We start from the raw sequence: 23057 nt of genomic DNA, 5'->3' as shown, positions 1-23057 counted from the left end.
TGACACTTTTACTTCTTTCTTTCAAACCCCAGTTTGATTATCTGACTTTGGAAATTGAGAAATAAATCTGTGTTACCATTTTTGAGAAATGAATGGATGAACTTAACCAAGGATGGAGAATGGAGAAAACCCAAGACCACACAAATTTGCCTATAATGAATCATCATTACCAATTGCTATTTGGTGAGCATAGTCTATGTGATGCCCCGTTTCTTCCCTCAAGGTACTTTTTGCCTAAGGAAAAAAGTAAATTATGGTATTTGCTGCTGTTTACATTACAAAACCCTCATTAGGGTTTAGTCATATAATGACAAGTGAGGTATCAAATCTGCCAACTTTAGCGAAAGCTGGATTATATGGAGGAAAAAGGAGAAACAGAAAGATAGGTGGCTAATCAATTAGCACATAACCATGTCACTGGAACTTTAGGCCCAATAAATAAAGCCTTTATCATTTAAGTCCTGATGAAATATTTTCTTTAAAAAGGCTCTGTTTGTAAATGGAAAAAAAGGTCACTTTATGATAGATTCATCTGCATTACAATCGGAATAAACATTAAACCACTAGAAAATTTCTGAATTCTACTACTACTAGTGAGATGTCTTATGTAGATTCTTCATTATACAATTTGTTCCATTTTGAATGGAAATGTTAATCATACCGGAAGAAATTACTATACATATTCGATACCACTGCCAGTAAAACTAGCAGTGACTACATCAGTAATGGCTACTACGTTCTGAGCATGCATCAGGACACATCCACAACACTATGTTAGGAATGCAGTTGTGACCACAGATACTTATTCGATTCAAAGAAATATATTTTTATTTCTTATTTATCTCATAAAGTAAATTTCATATCAGATTTTGACATGAACATGTTTTCCCCTGCTTTTTTCTGGATCTACATTTAACAGCCTCCAGTTTCTGTCCCATCTCATTCTTGCTCTCATGCAGTCCCTCATCACAGATCTTTCTTAAAACAGCCTCCATGCTGGTTTACCTGCCAGCAATTTCTTAATTCACACCAAATCCTCCCTACCAATCCATTCAGCACATTGTAGTAGAGTGGTTTTTTTTTAGGGTAAAAAAAGTTTTAAAGCATCCTGCTCAACAACCCACATATTTCTTGCTGCTTTGCTGTTGTGTGTGTGAACATGAGCTGTTGTTTCTCAGCCCCACATCTAGAACACACCTTTCTCTGTGCTTTACCAGGCAAACCCTCCTCACTCCTTAGCCTGGCTCAAAAATCAGCTCCCCTGTAAAGCCTTCCCTGGCTTTCCTAGATCTAACAATGCTTGTCTCCTAGATTCACCAGGGTTTATCTGGCTAAGTAAGAGTTGTAGAGGCAACTTCAGATTTATACATGCATATATGTAACTGAAAGAACATATACAGATATGTATTTCATGTGTACACTCAAATACTGAATATTACTTTTAATCATATAAATGTATTAATAATGAATATACTATTTAATATAAATTATACAAATAATATTAATGAAATTCATAGCTTTAAAAAAGTTCTTAATTTAATTTTTCTTACTGCCTCACTGTTTTTAAAAGCAATCCTTAGCTTCCTGAATTTGCATAAGAATGTTACCTGCTGATTGCTGGTAGATGGATCAGACTCAAATGTGTTTGCTGATTGCTATCACTAGGGAATCTACAGAATCATAGTCCTGGTGGGTGTGGTAGGCATTCATTCTTAGTCTAATCAACATTTCCATGAAACGCTAAAGCTTTCTGCTTTCAACATATGTGGAGAACTTATGGAAAAAAGCACTGTACTTTATAAAACATTTTATTAGAGATCAGTGAATATATCAGTGTGTCTCTGAAAGAAATCAACAGCACGTTTTCCTACCTATACAGTGGCCCTGCTGCCTTGGTGGGAATGTATCTCTAGATCAATGAAGGGCCTGTCATTCATTGTTAACCCAACAGTCATCCCCGCCTTTCCTGGCTAGCATAATCCAATTTTCTTCCGGGTAGCAATATGCTTATCTACAGACTGATTGGTCTATGGGTAGGTATGCGATTCAATTATAGGTGATGAAACCTAAAGTGGAAGTCTAAAAAGAGCTTTTGGAAAAGACTGTCTTCCCTGATTAAAGAGACAATAAAACCCTTTTTGGCCCCCGCTTCCTTACCTACTGTTTAGAACACTATTGTATGAGATAGAATGCTTGAAGTTATGGCAGCCATCTTGAGGCCCTAAGGGATGATACAATCAATTAACCAAAGAGGAAGGAATGAAATTTTCCCAGTATTTGGTTATTGGAACCAAGATGATACTATCAAGGAACAGCACCAATTGTAGAATTATCTGTCTCTAGACTTCTTATATCAGATTAAAAATTATTATTATTCGAGACTAAATATATGATGTTATAAATGGGTCCAGAAAAAAAATCTGAAGATTCCAGCTTTGGTGATTACTAGCAATGAAGTTAAACAAGGGAAAGCAAAGCAGAATTGCCTAGGAAAGGAGAAGGTGATGACTGACCTTTTCGTCATGATCTATTTCTATTGCCAAGGAACACCAGATGGAGATGTGGGGAAAACTAGGGATGAGGGCTGACACCCAGAGGAGACCCTGGGCAGACAGATGACTTGGACACCTCTGCAGAGAGATGAAAGTTACAGCCATGGACCTGAGTCAGACACAGAAAGGGCTTAAGTTAGAACACGCCGGATGCTTTATTAGAGGACAGGAGGAGCAGAAAGCTCCAGCAAAGGCAATGGCCAGAGGCACTCGGGAGAGAGAAAGCAGTGAGCTCTCCTCTCACATTCAGTTAAGGAGTGCAGGAGTGGGAGCTGAAGCCCTTTTGGAGAACGATTGGGCACTATCACATTTTTGAATGTGCATTCTTTGTCATTGGTCCTGGTAGTGCCTTTCTTAAATACTTATCCTACAAAAATATCAGTATTTCAGTGAAAACACATACACCCAAAGATGTTCACTGAAGCCAAAAAATGAGAAACCACCCAAGTGTTCAACCTGGGAGACTGGGTAAAAATACGTAAATTTACACAGTGAAAGATATCCAACCAACTGACAAGTCATGCATTTGTGTAAAAGCAATAACTCTGGTTTTCCAGAATAACATCTAAATATAAACATGAGATTTCAGCAATGAAAGTGATTAACAAAATAAGTTTAATTCCTGGTGTTTAAATCTCAACATGGATGCAGATACAAGCTACAATGGCACCTGTCAAGGAAGTCAGTGTTTAGAGAGTAGCATCTCTTCCCAACCTCAGTCCTCCTCTAGCTCCTCTACTCAGAAACTTCTTATTTCACCACCCACATATACCCTATAAACACTCACTGAGCAGTTACCATGTGCCTGTGTATTGTTACCTAAGGTACTGAAATGGTTATTTTACAATGTTCATCTTTTTTTTTTTTTTTTTTTTTGAGACGAAGTCTCACTCTGTCAGAAGGCTGGAGTGCAATGGTGCGATCTTGGCTCACTGTAACCTCTGCCTCCCTGGTTCAAGTGATTCTCCTGCCTCAGCCTCCTGGCACACGCCCCTACATCCAGCTAATTTTTGTATTTTTAGTAGAGACAGGGTTTCACCATGCTGCCAGGATGGTCTCAATCTCCTGACCTTGTGATCCACCCGCCTTGGACTCCCAAAGTGCTGGGATTACAGGCATGAGCCACTGCGCCTGGCCAATGTTAATCTTTTAAAAATAGAAGACAGAAGCCAAACAAATGAGGATATGACCATATGAGAACTACTACATTACAGGCAAATCAAAAGTGCACAGGAGGGTAGGTACCTAACTTTATCCTGGGGAGCTGAGCAGACTTCAGAGGCGGCATGAGTCTTGAAAAATGAGTAAGGAGATTGTTAGGCTGGGAAAGGGAAAGGCAATCTAAGCAGAGAGAATGTTTAATGACATGGAAGCATAAAATTTAGTGGCATGATTTTTCAAGAAGGAGCAAAAAGGTCTGGATGGCAAGATCATAGGGTGTGTGGAAATGGGTTTGGCTTGGGTGGGAGAGCAAGAATGGAGAGAAACGTTAAGAACAGTTGACTGCTGCATTCCAGGGCTCAGAGTATATGGACTTGTGTGTGTGGGCAATGGGGAGTCACCGGTAATTTTTACTCCCCCTTAACCTCCCAAGCCTGCTTGTTTCCCACAGTGGTCCATGCTGTCTTGCTGTTCCCACAGGTCCCTTCTCTACACCAGTCTTGCCTTTCCAGGAAAAAGAAAATCTGCTTTTCTGACGAACTGTAGTCTTGATCTTTCATCCATTCTGGAAAAATAGGATTTTATAGGCAGGTAAGGATATTCTCATGAATATATGTGAAGACCACCATTTTAGGAATTTACTTCACATTCTTGATTGTAACTTTTTAAATGCTTTACTTTATAAAAGCTTTATTTTATTTTTTCCCCTAATCTGCTTTTTCTAAACTAGTAAAAGCTAGTTTTCTGGAACTAGGTTACAGACAGACTTTGGCCCATTTAACAAGGTCAGACTGTTTATTCTTGACAGAATTCTTTCCCACTGTAAAAAGGTACTTTTAAATGCCACATTCCAAAACCAATGCCAGTAAGCCACTGAAGCATATTTTCCCACAAGAACTGATACCATGTGCAGTCCCTACCTCACTGAAATCACCCAGTGTTACATAAGGTGTAGATAGTATTTAACGTCACCATGAAATCTATCAACTGAAATATGCCAGCCATATATTTATAAAACATTTCCATACATTTCAAAATATTGGTAACCTTTAAAAAAGTAATTAATAAAAATAAAAATAAAAAAAAAGAAAGGGAAGGAAATTTCAGTGCTAGAAATTTTTAAAAAAGAATTTAAGACAGAGGAAGAAAATGTCTCGTAACTTTATATCAGTATCCAAACCTGAAGCAGTAGAGCTTTTTCTCCCTTATTTTGGGGTTTTTATAGTTGCGCTGTTAAATTTACAGCCCCATTTTTAGATTCTGCCGGCCTTCAAAATAAATACATGAGCAGTGCTAAAGTAAATTCTCCTACGCTTTTCCCTTTTCTCTTGTGGATGTTTCCCTGAGATTTGAAGGTAGATTATTCCTCCACAGCCAACAGTAAAGTTCAACATTCAAATTTATGAGGGATTTAAAAATCATCAGTATCCTTGTAGATAGATGCTGGGTGCAACAATGTCACTCACCCTGGGTTTCAAAATCCCTACAGAAGAGGAAAGAAGAAAGCAGGAGCAATAAGAGGAATGGTTCAGTAGCCAAAAGACCATCATTTAGAAATGCACTGGGAAGATTAGTAATAAAGTCAATACATGCAACAGAAAATCCAACACTACAAAGTAATCATATAAAAGTCTGAGCCCAGCTTTTGGAGAAACGTATACAGATAACAGGAACACATATTTAATCTTCTCAAGGTCCCAAATGGATTAGATAAAAGACTAAGGAAAACTACAATGGAGACATTTTCAACCCCTTCTTGGGACACCATGGTTCCTCCAAAGATCCCAAGAGATCTTAGCTTTAAAATAAAAGCATAACATACAGAAAATCTAAGTGCACAAGTCAGGAGATCTGGCAAGGTTTGTGATCTCGAATAAAGAAGGACAAAGGACAATAATTATCTGAAGGTTATAAATGGCTGCCCAGACAGACATTCAAAGTGTAAATGTTACTCCCGCAGAGCTCAAGCTATTATCAAGGAGTGACGCAGGGAATTGGGAAGATTAGCTGAAAGTTGCGTCTAAAAAAAATTAAAAAGATTTTTTTTAGATGCTTATAATTGATGATGGAACGATACAAGCAGTAACATGGAGAATGCAGAGTAGAAAATTCATTCATTGATTCATTTGTAAAAGCAGGGAGTTGTGAAAGCATTTAAGTTCAAATAGTGAAAAGCTGATAAAGAATATGTGCTTATGTACACGGCGGTGGACTGCGGGCAGACGTGATGAAAGGACAGAAAGGTCGGCTGGAGCTGAACTGCAAAAAGCTTTGTATGCCATGCTGTAGAGTTGTAATTCATTCTTTAGGCACTGGAGAATCATAAGAATTCATTCATTCATTCACCAAAAAGGCACTGTGGGAAATGCTAGAATACACAGAATGTTATTTGGACTGAGTGAATAAAAATGAATATAACCAATGTTACAGAACTTGAGAAACATTATCTTGATTCAGAAACTTACACTATGATATTATCAAAGTCCAAGCAAAGTATAGTGCCACCTCTCCTTTCCTTACAAGGAAGCAGTAACAGCTCTAAAATACAAGCAGCTCACACATCTAAAGAATTAAAAAGGATGCAAAAGTCCAAGTTATTGAAATGTTGCTTTATATTCAATCCAAGGACCATATTTCATACTCCTTTGAGTATGAACATAACATCTGAGTTAAGTTAAGCAAATTTGGGGGAGATGGAATTATCACATTAAATAGAGTTCTAGCCCCTGAACAAGCTCAGAGGCATATTCCCAAAAATGTTAAATGTAGGAGGCAAAATGTTTTTTCATTTTCTGGATCCCTGACGAGCCCTTTGCTTGCAAACCTTTCTGAAGCATTTGGTCTCATTAATCTTAAAATGATGCTTGGTCTCTATGTTTAATTTGGCCTCAGGCTTTTGAGATTTTGAATGGCATCATACAGGGTGTCTATATGAAAAACAGGTTCAGGCATGGTAACTCACATCTGTAATCCCAGCATTTTAGGAGACTGAGATAAGAGGATTGTTTGAGGCTAGGAGTTTGAGATCAGCCTGGGCAACATAGTGAGACTCCCATCTCTAAAAAAAGCAAAGTAGCTAGGCATGGTAGTGTGTACCTTTAGTCCTACTACTTGGGAGGCCGAGGCAGGAGGACGGCTTGAGCCCAGGAATTGGAGGCTGCAGTGAGCTAGGACTGTGCCACTGCACTCTAGCCTGGACAACACAGCAAGACATGGTCAAGGAAAGGAAAGGAAAGAGAATAGTAAAGGAAAAAGGGAAGGAGAAGGAAGAAGGAAGGAAAAAAGGAAGGAAGGGAGGGAGGGAGGGAGGGAGGGAAGAAAGAAAGAAAAAGAAAAAAAGACAGACAACCAGACTCTCTCTATATCATACCCTGATAGATGCTGCCTAACAAATGCAGGAAGAAAGCAAGGAACATCCAGCTCTTTCTCTGAGTAAAACATCCTCCATGCCATAGCATTACAGTTGAACTGTTTTTGTCCAAACTAATTCACAACAGTAACCACTTATGAAGGAGCTAGAATTGGGTGAGTCAAATGAATGACTATCTTTTATAAACAAGGAATTCAGTCATTTGATTCACTTCGCAAATCTACTTGGTGCAATTAGATACCCACACGCATGTACATGCACCAACAGCAGCTTTCTGTGCAGTATGGACTACGTTCTCTTTCTACATGGCAGAAATGCTCACAGTGGTCATCGATATTTGCCTTCACCGCGGAGGCAGAGTTAACCTATCAGATAGTAACTCAAATGTGTTTTATTACCACTGAGAATGCGCAATGGAGAATCTGGATGGGTTTTCATGTTTGTTTTGGCTCTGGCATTTTCCACGTACCCAGCTCTGGGAATCCTAAAGAAAACGTGTCCTGTTCCCAGCTCTGTGCACTGCCCCCATTGTGTTCCACTTCCCTCATTGGTGAAACTGAAAATGAAACCAGCACAAACACTCCATTGTTAACTATGAAATATGTACTGACAACTGGATGTTTTAACAAAACAGACCTGGTTGTGTCATGGCAAGACGCTGAGCGGAGAAGGAGTCACAGGAGCCCTTCCTGCTTCAGAGGTGTGTCCTGCACTTTCGCTGAGGTGACGAGGCAACAGGGCTTTGGGTTTTTTCCATTATACTCATGTAATGTTCTTGGTTTGATTTATTCAGTATGCACTGGCAGTGTCTGGAGGCTTCTGTGGGAGCTACTCAGCTGCCCAAGCCGAGGCACAAACCCTGCCAGGTCTCCATAGTAAATACAATGCTCACGAAGAGGAAACAAGCATAAACAATTTATTTTCTCCTGTAAAAGATGACATTGTTCTCCGATCTCTGGTCTTGCTTCACTGTGTCACTTGGTGGTGCCAACTAGGTGCTGTAGAATGAGTCACTCCAAACACACACACACACGCACGCACACACGCACGCACGCACGCACACACTCCAAACACAAATTGCATGATGCACACATTCACAGGGTCCGTAGCCAGGTGTGTTCAAGAAGAGGATACTGGTGACCTCTTTAAGCATCCTGGCTGAGGAGGGAGGGCTTCCCTGTCCCTTAGACTAGGCAAGTTCCTGAGCCTTATCATATGGTCTCATAAAACCATATCCTTTTTTTAAAATTGCACTTATCTCTGTTTCTAACTATACTTTTCTTTGTGTGACTATCTGTTTCAGATCTATCTCCCCATCTCCCTTGTAAGCTCTCTAAGAGCACGGACCTTGTCTATTTCCGTTCACCATCATCCCTCAGGTTTACTGACAGCATCTGATAGAAAGTGATCAGTAATTATTTGTTGACTGAAAGCCACAATTCAATTTCATTGATTTTCTCCCCTAGGCTTATAAAGAAGTTTCTGAATCCACAGCATTCCTTCAGTGTTACTAAAGGTTATCAACATTGGGATCAGAGTAAGGAAGATCATCAGAGGCATAAGAAGGGGATGTATGCAATTTTTTTTTCTTCAAGTTCCAGAATACATGTGCAGGATGTACAGGTTTGTTACAAAGGTAAACGTGTGCCATGGTAGTCTGCTACACAGATTATCCCACCACCTAGGTATCAAGACTAGTGCTCATTAGCTATTCTTCCTGACGCTTTCCCTGGCAATTTTTGTAATATTTATGGTATTAAATAATTTAATGATCTCAAATAAAGCAATATTGGGAATCTTATCAGTTACAGATTAAAAAAAATTTCCAAATGAAGTTTTGTACTCTGTAGAGCTGTCGAATAAACGTCTTCCTGTGTTTAAAATTTACTTGTTGTCTTTTTGGGATTTCTATGGAATAAAAGTTGTTTTCGGAGAATGTCTATCTTTTATTAGTGAAGATAATATGGAGAAAAAGATCCTTGGAGAAAGAGAATATAATTCATTTAGTGAGAATTTTATTAAATCACTAAAAAGATAGGAACATATTCCCACTCTTCCATTACAGTACAAAAAGGAATTTTTCTCTAAACTATATGGGTGGCTTAGGCACAGGCATTTGAAGGGAAAATGCTAACTTCATTAATAGCATTAAATGAGTGTATAAAGGCCCTCAAAATACAATGACAGGCCACTCTCAGGTTCAGTGCAAAGAAGAAATTGATGGAAGGCAGGCCAATTTTGGATTTCATCTCAGGAGGTGAAGCTACTGAGGTCAAAATGAGGTAAAAAAGAATGACCTCATTTTAGGTTACAGACTTCTCCCTACCCATGGATGGCTTTATGATGGCTGTCCTGGGGAGTGACTGGCTCTAACTGCCTGGGTGTTGGTAATCACATGTGGTATAAAAACATCAATACTGGTATCACCTTGGGTGGTCCCCAAAGTAGTCCCATGTACAGTGAGTGCAGCACAATGCATGTGCTGTTGCAGTGATGCACTTGGGTAATTTTAAGGGAGAGGACACAGATAGAAGTGAATCATTTTTCCTAAGCAATGATACTTTTATAAGACATTCAGGTCCACAGTGTGGCAAAAGCTTTATTGAGATCTACATAAAAAAAGAAAACTAGGAGGTACCAGTTCATGACCCAGTGTTTCTCACTGTGTCAAAATGTGGCATGAGCTAGTTGTTTTTCCTCTTACCATTTTAACAAGACTTTAAAAAAATTAAAAAAAAATGGACTCCTAAATATTTGTGGAACCCCTAAATACCCTTTGTAGAACCCGAGAGTTCCACAGAACACAGTCTGATACCTTCCGAGGTACTGAAATTTTGGTATGGAACAAAGAGGAGTAGGGATAGTGGGCGGAGCCAGTGTTATGAACATTAGAATTCTCTAAGCCATTTACAATCTATTTGGTGAATTCAGACTTAATCTGGTCACACTGCCTTTTTGAATGGCAGTTTTCCCACTTTCAGAATGAAATGGTTGATAAAGAGTTCCAAGAACACCAAATCCAATGGCAACAGTATCACCCTCCAAGCTGTATGGTTAGGTTTAGAAAAAAAATAAACAAACATTTTGCATCATAAACGGGAAGATAAGACTGCTCCCTTCCTGAGCTTGCTGGTCACAGTGCTTCGTGACCGTCCGAGCCCTCACTAGGGCGGCTGGTGATGTTCTCAGCTCTGCTCTAAGATGTGTCAGACCCAGGTGCAGTCAGGTAGGACTGAAACTGCCAGCTGAGCAGCTGGTCTGTATTTCCCTTATCTTGAAAAAAATGAGTTGAACCATGCACTACATTTCACATGAGAAGGACCTAGAAATGTTGACTTCAGAGTGACTCTAAATATAATTTCAGCTAGTCACAACAGTCATTGTACCAAATATGTGTATATTCTTGAAATACTTTTGCCACAGACATTGTATAACTGCATGTGTCATGATTCTTGCCTATCAGTTACCTGCAATGGAAGGAACCTCCCTGGAACCTGTTCTCATTGGTTTTCCAATGAGAATAAATGTAACAGTCAATAGAGGTCAGAGAAGTTAATTTTTCATGGTTTCAGAGAAATTTTTCTGACAAAAATAACCCATGCCAGGTGTTAAGTGTAACAGGCCCCGCTTTTCTGCACATTTCCAACTCCTTCTTTGAACCACAGGGGGCCTCACACACATGCTTACAGACACTCTAGATTGCAAGTCCAAGCTCTGCTCTATGCTGCAAACAGCTGCCCCCGGGCTTAGGGGTGAACACGCAAGTGGCAAAATCTCTATTAGGAGGAAGGATAAGCCCATGCTGTTCTCATTTAGTCAGGGAACTGCAATGTCCTGTGTGTGGTATGCGGTGGGGTGGAGGTCTCAAGGGACATGTTTCCTTGGTACCCTGGGTTGTGTGCTCCATAAAAGGAGACAAGGCTAGAGCAGGGCCAGTGTAGGCTTCTCTAAAGCATGAGATCCAGGACAGGGGCCCCTCTTGCCTAGGATTAAGGCAAACACTGTTGCCTTCCACATCTTAATAATACAATTAAAGAAATAGGTATAATACCCTGTATAGGTACATGTGCACACAAGACACTATACTGAGCAGCAAGAATCCAATACCCCATAAAGACACCTGAATGTCATGCTGGAGGCAGCCTGGCAAAGTTAGGCATCCAAAGGACATTTAACTCTTTGATTAGTCCTCAATTTATCAGAAGAGGACAAAATAAGTCATTTGGTACAATGTTACATACCACCTACAGTTATACCTATAGTCCAGGCTACTGTCCTAAATTAATTTCTACCAAAGGCCCACATATGAAGTATATTCTACTTATGAAACTTGTTTTTCAGAACAAGAAACTCATTTTCACTTGAAAAATAAAATAATAAAGATCAGAATATAAGGAGTTACACCTTAAGATGCTGGAAAGCTTACCTGTCTAGAACTAATTTCTCAATTAATACAAAAGATGCCGTGTCTTGAATACTGGCATAGAGCACACTGGCTCAGAAATTAAGGAACAGGAGTTGAGGATCTCCCAGGTGATCATGAACTTAAAAATGAAAATAAATACTGCTAACTGCTTCCTCAAAGTTCTCTATGTAAGAACATTTTGAAGTTTTCAGAAAGAAGTTAAGAGTATAAACTTTTGTAATTGTTCAAATAGAAATATCATTTATTATGTAAATACATATATATTAACATAGATAGTAACAGTTGTCTAGTAATTCACCCATTCTTTCATTTAGAGGATGTTAATTATTTTAGAATAATACGACTCCTCTTCTAAAACTTGCTTTAATACCAAAATACAAGGGGTTAAAGAAAGTCTTCGAATAGGTAGTAGAATTACAATAACGCTACATTCCTCTATTTCTACAGCTTTCTGTTCAGGACAAGAAGTTCAATTCATACACATCATTTGTTCATGAGGTAGCAGAAAGGATTATGGTAAAAACAATACACAGACCATGAACCTGGGTTTGCATCAACTTTTCACTCCTAACTTGAGACTGAGCTACAGCATGTATCAATAACTTTCATGATTTTTGAAAGACCTATTATGAAAGGGCATTAATACTTATTAATACCTTTCATGATTTTGAAAATGGACTCAGCCATTTTAAGGTATATGTTTTAGTAAGTCCTTCAGCTGTGCATTACCAGGTAGCTATGAGAAATATTGAAACACATCAAATGAAACCATTAAATGTATAAGATAACTCCTTCCCTACACTTATTACAACCCAACTGCTTATATCTGCAAGTCAGCATTTATCAATTTATTCACTGAAAAGTATTTCCCGAGTGCCTATCAAAATAAACAAGGCACTGTGTGTTAGGGCTGAATAAGATGAGCATCTGCCTTCAAGGAACTTATAGCCTGATAAATAAAATCCCCAAATAACTAAAAACAAGATAGAAAACAGTATTATGGACCAGGCACGGTGGCTCATACCTATAATCCCAGCACTTTGGGAGGCCGAGGTGGACAGATCACTTGAATTCAGGAGTTCAAAGCCAGCCTGGCCAACATGGTGAACCCCCATCTCTACTAAAATTACAAAAATTAGCCCGGAGTGTTCTGTAATCACAGCTACTTGTGAGGCTGAGACACAAGAATCGCTTGAACCTGGTGGGCAGAGGTTGCAGTGAGCCAAGATAGATAGGGTCACTGACTCCAGCCTGGGCAACAATGTGAAACTCCATCTCAAAACAAAAACAAAAACAAAATATGACTCTGGAAACACTGAGAGAGTAAAGAGGAATTAATTTTTGCAAGGGATACTAGAAAGGGTACCCCTGGAGTCAGGCTTTGAAAGATAAGTAAAATGCTAGCATTTCTCATAGTTTTAAGATGTCAGTTTTGAATCAGTTAACTTGTAATTCCTTTAACATTCCACAAATTAAGTTGATTCTCAGTTCCTGTATGACATAACCCACTAAAAAATGTGTATTTCCAGGAAGGGGAGTGTAGTCTTTTTCTCTTCAAGAGACACTAAAAATACATAACAGTTCACCCTGAAAAATTATGATTCCAAGTTTTTATATGTCACGATGTGTATATAAATCAATGCATTACTATATTAAATGGATATTTCCTTTAAGTAGAAAAATACAAAAGAGTGGGGACATTTAAAAATGTAGTACCCTATAGCAACATATCCTTTATTATTGCCATTAAATTCCAACTGTCACTCTTTCAAATAAATTCTGAATTTGTTCTATTCTAGTGTCCTCAGTTGCTAACATGTTCTACTTACGTCATTATAGGAAATACAAAGCATGCAGCAAAAACTAGGTACTGAAAAACTGTGTATTTATGACTGCCTTTCTCCCTTTCCTCTATGTCTACATTTTCCTGTTTGAACATATCAACTTTCAGCAAGAATGGAATGTTAATTGATGTTACGCACAAGCTGGGCTATTATTCCTCAAATTTAATAAGCAAAAAATAAATAAAATAAAATCAAAACACAAACCAACTGGGTTTCCTGTTTTCATGTATGGTTTTTAGTGCCCATTTGGAGGGATTAAAACAAAAGTGTCCATCTCAGTTACAGCTCATCCTTCCCTCAATTAATGTACCCAAGGAGAGGAGTTCCTTCCATCTACTTCCCTGATGACTCTCCAGATCACAAAACCTATTCAAGCTGCTCCCCAGGGCCCCAAAACAACATGCGCAACAACTTCCTAGGGAAACCCGAAGCCTACCTCACCCTTCCCACTGGGGAAATACACAGAGTCAACCCTTTCTGGTGTGATTATATAAGAATACAAAGGCTTTCTTGACCCTGCCCAAAGCTGAGACCTATCTTTAAAACATCATCTTGTGCCATCTCTTCTCTAAAGCAATGGTGTATGCTGGGCAAAGAGGAAGCAAGTAGGATTTATCTTCTAACAATGGCAACATTTTCCAAGGAATCCTCTGCACTAAAAGTTCTGATGCCCCAGGAAAAGTCTATAATGTTTGGAAAGTAATTGGTCTTACACGTCCAGGTGGTAGCACCCCTATTTTGATTGGGGGCAGGAGGTGGGGGACACTTTTATAAATTGGATTTTTTCCTAAGGCAAGTTATCTGTCTCTTAGAATTTTCAACTCCTCTCTTGAATTTCTACTTATCAGCTGAAGTATTACTAAAATTTGGGGAAACAATTTTTTTGCTGTACAGAATGACCAAAGATGCTGCCAATCATTTCTTAACAACAGGGCCATGCTGCTGCTGATGTGAGAACCACTCTGAGGCTAAAGATGAACAATATGGCTTCTTTTTATTTTTTATTTCTTTGAATATACAAGGACATTTTCTTTTTCTAAAATTCTTTTTCTTAAGGCTTAATTTATTGTATATAATTTATTTAATTTACTGTATATAAGGTGTGAATTTACCATAAGCAAAATAGGTCTTTCAAAGAGAAAGGTATTAACATCTATTTCCAGGCTGCTCTGTTTGTATTTGAGGTGCAGAATCTCACAAAATCCATCTGAGAAATAATAAACTATATGGAGAAACAGAAGCTAAGCAATGTCAATAGAGATTATGGTTTTGCACCTGAATGGCACAAAGAAACAGGATATCCTAATTGTCATTTTTTGCCAAAAAGGGCTGTTGGGTTTGCTGTTTCTATTGAGGCTTATATGAGCCTTCGCCTGGCATGGCGGTATTAAACATTCATGCATTCTCCAAGTTCACTGGGAATTTGATTTCTTCTTTAGAGCTGGCACCACAGCTTCAGAGGAGTGATTTAATACACCTGTGTAGGCACTCTGTTTCACAAACCAGGATGCTGCAGACAGGTCAACATTGCTCATACTCTTTCTTCCCTGACCTTGAGCTGTGTGTTCCCTAGGCATTGTGCATACAGCTCTGAAAACAGTGGTTATGGCAGAAAGCATTTGGAAACTTGTAACTGATTCCTGTCCAGTGGCTAAGATGCAACAGGCTATTTCTGCAATGGGTCCTGTTCACAATAAGCCCAGCCTGGATATGACTGTAGCTGTAGGCAGAATGCTTTTTGCCTGCCCACTGGCATATAAAAAAGGGCAGACATTCTATCCACCAACTAGCCATGGGCAGTAGTAACGTTAGGGACATGGAAGGGGGACAGACTGTCATTCAAAAGAGGAAAAGTAAGTTTAATAAAGGACAGCACTCTCCCACTCACCACTGAAGTTAGAGCCATCTGGAAACTGTAGATGCGGGCAAGGCCGAAGTCAGCGAGTTTTATTTGTCCGTTGCTGGTCACCAGAATGTTTTGTGGTTTTAGATCGCGATGCACTACTCGGTGTGAATGAAGAAAGTCCAGACCTCGGAGAAGCTGAAACATCATATCCTAATAAAATAAAAAAAAGAGAAAATCAATAAACGCTCAAAACAGAAGTTCAGCCTCAGCATTTTGTGGCCGCTTGGCATGCAGCAGGCATTTGATAAGGATGGCTGATTGAGTGAATCTGTCTCCCTTCTTGCCTTTCCACTCCCACACTTTCAACAACACTGCAAAAAATTTCACTCTGAACCTGTATTTTATTAAGGAAAGGACAATTTTAAAATATTTTTGATGGGAGAGGAAACGTTCTAGAAGGTTATCTGTCAAACTGGTCTCAGTGGCTCATGCCAGGGAGAGGAAAGAAGAGGTTGTGATGGGACATTTTTTGCTTCTATATTGTTTAATGTGTCATTTCAACAATTAAAATCCAGTGTATAACAATATTGTTATTAATGGTGATTATTATTTTATAGCACCTAATACTAAACACTCACTGTATGTCAAGCACTATTCTAAGCATTGCCCACTTTTAGGCAGGCTCTTGCTCTGTTACCCAGGCTATAATGCAGGGGTGTGATCATGGTTCACTGCAGCCTTGATTTCCTGGGCTCAAGAGACCCTCCTGCCTCGGCCTCCCAAGTAGGTGGGACCAGAGGTGTGCACAACCATGCTAGACTGGTTTAGTTTTCGTAGAAACAGGGTCTCACTATGTTGACTAGGGTAGTCTCAGACTCCTAGGCCCGAGGTATTCTCCTGCCTCAGCCTCCCAAAGTGCTGGGATTACAGATGTGAGCCACCATGCCCAGTCGTAATCAACTCTTTTAGAGTATTAACAGTCTTGATTTAAACTAGAGTCTGGAAAACCTCAATTCAAATCTCCAATGTATTCCTTTATCAAATCAATGAAAAAACGAGTATGCAAAATAAGGCAAGCCATTTAACCTCTCTAAGCCTTAGTTTCCCTCTCTGTAAAATGGGAAAGTAACAAAACCCACTTTATCATAGGATCATTGTAAAGCACTTAGCACCATAGTTAATATTCAGTAAATGGCGGCTCTTATTACTGTTATTATTAACCAGCATGGAGGAGGGGTGCATTCAGAATATAGACCAGGATCAGATCTTTTTCTAATTTTAGGATCAATATAAATATGTACAAGATTTAACACTCAGGAACAGTATTGGACAGTAGGAGCTAAGACATTGGGCATGATTTCATGATCCTCTGAAATTTGTGATAATTAAGAGTGACCTACTCCCCCCACCCAAATATTATGAGAATGGTGTATATAAGGGAGGATGGAGCCATTTTATTAATACAAGGGTTAGAAAAATGACTGGGCACCCTCGTGGATTTCAGAGCTGAAAGGGGCTATGAGGATACACTTATCATTGGCTGGATCACTGAATCCTCTGAGAACAGTATATCTGGTTACTGGTTTATGGTTTTGGTTACTGGTTTATGGTTTCGGTTACTGGTTTATGGTTTTGGTTCTTCCTTTAGAGTTGGGAGTTCTGTCTTTATATCCTAGCTTGTTTAAAACTAAAGCCTTAATTTTTCCTTTTATTAGGTGGAGAAAGTAGCAATTACTTTTCCTACTATTAGGGGGGTAAATGAAGTAACGTATGCCAAGTGCTGGTGCAGTTCCTGGCATATGGTAAGCATTTGACAAACAGTAATTATTACGATGATTATTGCCAAGATAAGTATCCTGATTTCTGGGGGAGACAGATTCACAAACAACTAAAGGAAAACATGACCATGCTAGAAGATCGATGTGAACAAAGCACTTGAGGGGGCACGCAGTGACCTAGAATCATTTTTGACATCCCCCTAAGTGAATATTCTGAACTGGCAGAGGTTACCTTCTAAGCTTCCCAAAACTCTGGAGAAGACTGCATTGGGGAGGGAAAGCCCTTCAAGACTTGAGAAACACTGCAGGTCCAATAAGTTGCAATGAATAAACAGGAGTGTGAAAATGTAGCACAAAATGTTCAAGAAGTCCTCTTCTGCTGTGGCAAATAAGTCTTTATTGGAAACACATGCACACAACTTGTAAGCACTGAATTTTAAAAAGCATGACTAACCTAAAGTAATATCATGCTGGCTCGTCATCTTTAGCTTTTATACAGTTAAGTGTCACTCATTTAAAACAGTACAAAGAATAAATCTGGGCCATGCTGCAGTGTTCAGACAATTTTAGCAGCCAATTAGCAGAATAAAAATTTAAAAACATGTCTATTGCTTTTATTTGTGTTATATAGCACATACTGTGTGTTCTTAATTAAAAAATTGATAAGATGTATAGATGCATGTTTAATGCAGAGAATAATGTTTAAAAAATCCAGAGAAGAAGAAAAATCACTCAAAAATTCCACCACTTGGAGAACGGAGAAAACTTCACTGTTAATAACACTTTTCTGTGTGTCTTTCTAGTCTTTTAAAAATTACATATTTCATTATATTTGTATGTATAAGTATATTTAAGTAAAAATGGTTATAATTCTGTACACATTATTTTGTGGCTCTTTTAAAAACATGTAACAATTCGTCATCAACATTTTGCCACTTTAATAAAATTCTGCAATATGACTTTTTTATACAATGAGATTTTTAATGGCTGCATAGTTTTTCTCCCTGGGATATGCCATAATTATTATTATTCAGTTTTAGTTGTTTCACTGTGGCACTTATACTACAGGCCTAGTTCTCCTTTGTTTAAAGGTAGAGTAGATTAAAAGGGCTTGTTAATATCATACCAAAGCATGGGTTAGGCAGTATGAATCCACATGACTGCACTAACATTGATTCCATGTGCATAATGCCTATAGATGTAGGTTGATTCTATATAAGAATTACCATTCTTTAGATTTTATTAGGCTACTTAAAATTTTTATTTGGTTAGCAAATGAGTTCTTTTAAATCTCCAATACCTAGGTGCAATTGGAATTCTAAACCAATGAACACTGAGTTAATGACTTAAAAAACAAAATCTTGCCAAGCATCTCATGACCTTCAGCAATTCAACCACGAGTTAGGTTGTTGGGTGTTATGAGCCTGTTAGCACAACTGGCGAACCCCTCTCAGTCTTCAGCCATCCTTTATTGCAATACCTAATTTCAAAGGTGAAATACATTCAGCTATGCCAGGAACTCTGGTCCCAAATAATCATAAGATATGGTCCCAATTCCAGAGGATGATATAAATAAACAAATTACAACATTAAATGAGGTAAGAAAAAACCCCTTTCCCACAGAATCACAAGAAGTGTTTTGATCAAAGACATTTCAAAGGATTCTCTACTTAAGCTTATTATCTGTTCGATCTCAATTTATAGTATTGTGAGACATACTCTTAAATTAGCTCCTGAAGATTTTAATCTAAATTATTCTGTCCCATATACGACTCAAATATTTCATAGTAATCCTAGTGATGCAATGCAATGAAATTACAGACACCACCAGTTAAGGCTCTTTCAGTTAAACGCAGGCTTAAAAGTTCCCCTTTTTATATTATACAGCACAGTTCTGGTATAAAAGGTTTGGACATGTAGTCATACCTACGATAAACAGTCACTTGGGACCCTCACTCTATCTTTTTAAAACATGTGACTTGCAAACATGTTTCAACAGGACACCAATGTGGAATGAAGTCTGCTCCGAGAGATCTTAGGTGGGGCTTTACATTGGCAATGCCCCTAAAAAGACTCTGGACCTTTCTGAACACAAGAAATCCCCGCAGTCTTGTAATTATTTCTCTTACGTGTTCTAGAGCTCTAATCCTCTTAATTAAAATTAAGACAAATAAGCAAACTAAAAAACTACTCAGGCTTTTCTAAAGGGAAAAGATTTATCATGGGGCCTTATTTTCTTTTTCTTTTCTTTTTAGAGACAGGGTCTTGCTCTGCCACCCAGGCTGGAGTGCAGTGGTATCATCATAGCTCACAGCAACCTCAAATTCCTTTGTTCAAACAATACTCCTGAGTAGCTGGAACCACAAGTATGTGTTACCCTGCCTGGCTACTTTTAAATTTTTGTAGAGACAGGGCTTTTGCTAAGTTGCCCAGGCTAGTCTTGAATTCCTAGCCTGAAGCCATCAATCTTTCTGCCTTGGCCTCCCAAAGTGCTGTGATTACAGGTGTGAGCCACTGCATCTGGCCTGGGCCTTATTAACTTATTACAAAAAAGTATGATTAGTTCCAAAAGACACTAAAAACACCTAAGTCATATCATATAATAAGTCACAGAATGACAATTTTAAATAGACAATTCTGGATGTAGAGACATATCTAGTGCGATACTCACATCCTCAAAGTTTTAGCACCAAAAATGTACATTGACAATTTATTTATTTAAATATTAAAAACAGGACATATCCAGCTTGTAGGCAAAGATAATCTTTTTTTCTCCTTATACTTAGTAAACCATAGTCTTTTGTTCTTCAAGTTTTCACAGAAATGTCTCCATAATGGTTTGTCTGTTTCCTATGAAGGGTGTTAGAGGAGCCCCCAGCCTAAAATACACCACATATAACAAAGGCTTGTTTTTGCACTAAACCAGTAAAAACACCTTGAATTAAGGTGAGGGTTACGATTACAGCAACAGAGGGAAAGGTCACCTGAGCCTGCAGAAAACTTCTCTTGCATGTCTCCCCATGTTCCTCTCCCCTCAGCCCGTGACAACCACCATTCTACTTTCTGTTTCTATGAATCTGCCTACTCTACGTATCTCATATATGTGGAATCACACTGTAGTTGTCTTTTTGTGAGTGGCTTACTTCAGTTAACATAGTGCCCTCAAGGTTCATTCATGTTGTGGTGTGTGTCATAATTTCCTTCCTCTTTAAGGCTAAATAATATTCCATTGTATGTATATATGACATTTTGTTTATCTGATCATCCACGGATGGGCACCTCAGTAGTTTCCACTTCTTGGCTACTGTGAATATTGCTGCTATGAACACGGGTGTACAATGATCTCTTTGTGACTCTGCTTTCAACTTTTTTTTGATATATACTCAGAAGTGAAATTGCTGGATCTGTTCCCAGAAATTTAGTTCTCCCATAAAATGTGGTATAATATTGCTACCTAAGCAATGAAATAGTGATTAACAGAGTCATGTTAAGGTCCTAGAGGGTTAGCCAAGTGGCTTCATTCACTCCTTGGAGATTCCATGCATTCCTGTCTGCATTCTGGGAGAATCTATGCCACAAGTCCCCACGTCGAGCTTGCTGTATGTACACATCTTACACTCTGTTTCAAAACCTGACAGCGTTCCTGTGTGCTTTCACTGATCAATTCGCAATGACAATAATGAGCTTCAAAGTCTGCTTATAAGCAGGTCTCCCCTACTTCTCACTTTGGTCCTCAGGAGGACCCAAAGAATGCTTCATCCAGAAAACAAAAGACAAAACAAATTCTGAGAAAGCAAGAGGAGGGTTCAAGAAGATTCCTTAAAATTTCCAGATCACCTGGAAAGTTGTAATAGATGAATTCAAAGCAAGCCATTAACTGGCAACCTAAAAGAGTCACACATGAATTTTGTTCCACAGCAGAGCATGGTCAAGCTGTGTCATAGTGCCTGTCTCTTTGCCACTGTGCGTGCCGAGCTAGGCACACATTGCCTCAGGGACCCTCAGGAGAAACAAACGCATGGACCCTAAATGGAAACGCTGACTTCTTATTTTTACTGCTTCTAGGCAATTGGATAGAAGTGTAGTAAAGTGGTGTTGCATGTAAATTTTAATAATGAAATATGCATTCTGAAATGAGAACAGAACCCATTTTTTATTCATTCCTGGAAGTGATGATAATGCTGAGAAGGTTATCATCAGTCTCAACTAACTAGAAATTAAAAAAAAAAGATAATGAATTATTTCCACCAAGCCTAAAAATGTTGGTGTTTGAGGAACAATGTAATGACTTAAAACAACAGTATGAAAGACTAAATCATTACCTCATCATAATGGCTATTATTAACCCACTGTGGAAAATCATCAGGAACTGAAACTACAAATATGCAATGCTAAATATAATTTCTTCAGAGCAGGAGATAAAAATCAGCATGGGGTAAAAATGTAAGAAAACATGAAGCCTAAGTGCCTAGGTTGTTGTGTAATGACCCAAGTGGTTATCATTCTATACAAGTTGTATTGTGAGGCTTTTAAAAACATTTTGCAATGTGCTGTGAATATTTCCACATTTCAACACACATTTTTCTATAATGATATTTTAGGCCAGGTGTGGTGGCCCACACCTGTGATCCTAACACTCTGGGTGGCTGAGGTGGGAGGATCACTTTAGCCCAGGAGTTTGAGACCAGCCTGGGCAACATAGGGAGACCCCGTCTCTACAAAAAACAAAAAATTAGTTGGGTATGTTGGCTCAAGCCTGTGGCCCCAGCTACTTGGGAGGCGTAGGTGGGAAGATCACTTGAGCCTGGGAGGTCGAGGCTGCAGTGAGCCGTGATTGCACAACTGCACCCCAGCCTGGGCGACAGCTCTCAAAAAAAGAAGAAATTTTAATAAGCTTTCTAATAGCTGCAATTGGACAAAATGCCTTCTTATTTAAACATTCTTCCTCTCAATTCCCTCTTTTGATAATTTTCCCCTCACTTTGTATTTCCTTCCTCTTCAAATGAGGTAATGCTTAGAGAAGCTGGTTTTCCACAAGAGTGGAGCAGATTATGATTTGCGTGATGTAGAAGACACTGCTGGTTGTCACCCATGAAGAGTTGGCCCAGGCCAATGAAGGCAATCCACATTTCCTTTTGCTAAGAATTGATCCATGGATGAACATGACGCCCAGTCCTGTATGGGCAAATTGGCTAGAGTTTCATGAAGCATTTTCCTCCTTGGTAAGAGGTGCACAATAGAATGCTCTCTGTTGCACTTCCTCATCTCCCATTCCTCACCCACGTCTTATACTGAATGCTACTGCTTTATAGCATAAACTTACAGCTGTAGCAACCATCTTGAAACATAATGAGACATCATCTGTACATATAAAAGGCCAGAGTGTAAACAGGGAAAGAGTCTCGTTCTTTGATGACATCAGTGAATAGCTGCATCAACTTTCGGGCTGCCTGCCTCCAGTAATAATATTATTTACATAATAATTTACATATTATTATGTAAATAATCATTTACTTGTAGTTATGTAAATAATAATGCTTTCTTCTGAAGCTGGTTTTTCATTGAGTGTTCTGTAATCTGCAGTTGAAAATTATTCTAACAAATCTAACTTAATTAAAATTATATTAACTTAAACCTGTTATGAACATTATCTTTCATTTACAGCCACCATGGTTCACCCCAGGGTAAGGTACAGACCCAATGGGGCCTATACCAACATTCTTTTCTTGTTTCCAATTACCCTTTCCACGTGGATATCCTTTTCTTTTTGAGGTGTGCACTTCCTTCCATTAATGTTTATAATATCGCCTTCACCATCACTATCATTTCCTGTCAACTCTCTATATTACTCAGGGACTCTGGCTCACCCTGTCTACCCCACACTCAACATCTTCCAGCAGGACGCCAACATCCCTGGGATGACCAAGCTAATATTAGCTTCAGAACTTTGACTTCTTTAATCTCATTCAATTTTGCCATCTACATAATACTCATGCAGATGGTTAGTCTCTGTTTTATAAGTGGAATGAAAATGCATACAATTTTGTAACTATCTTTTTCACATCACACTGTATACTGAA

At 38.7% G+C, this 23057-nt stretch overlaps 1 protein-coding gene and 1 long non-coding RNA gene across 6 annotated transcripts in view; one reads left to right on the top strand and one right to left on the bottom strand.

Moving 5' to 3' along the window:
* Positions 1–23057, bottom strand: part of CDK6 (cyclin dependent kinase 6) — a 233131-nt gene that overhangs the window by 109711 nt on the left and 100363 nt on the right. For all 5 annotated transcript variants that reach the window (XM_032253043.1, XM_032253046.1, XM_032253045.1 and 2 more), the window contains one exon: positions 15242–15409. In XM_032253043.1, coding sequence (XP_032108934.1) covers positions 15242–15409 — 168 coding nt within the window. The remainder of the gene's footprint in view (positions 1–15241; positions 15410–23057) is intronic.
* LOC116533326 lies at positions 7670–9012 on the top strand. The gene is made up of 2 exons (XR_004261203.1): positions 7670–7783; positions 8550–9012. It is a non-coding gene; the product is annotated as an uncharacterized LOC116533326 (long non-coding RNA).

Source organism: Sapajus apella, unplaced genomic scaffold (assembly GCF_009761245.1).
Source record: "Sapajus apella isolate SASKATOON/1434 unplaced genomic scaffold, GSC_monkey_1.0 scaffold81, whole genome shotgun sequence".
In the NCBI taxonomy this organism is placed as follows: Eukaryota; Metazoa; Chordata; class Mammalia; order Primates; family Cebidae; genus Sapajus; species Sapajus apella.
This window is presented reverse-complemented; position numbering and strand designations above follow the sequence as displayed.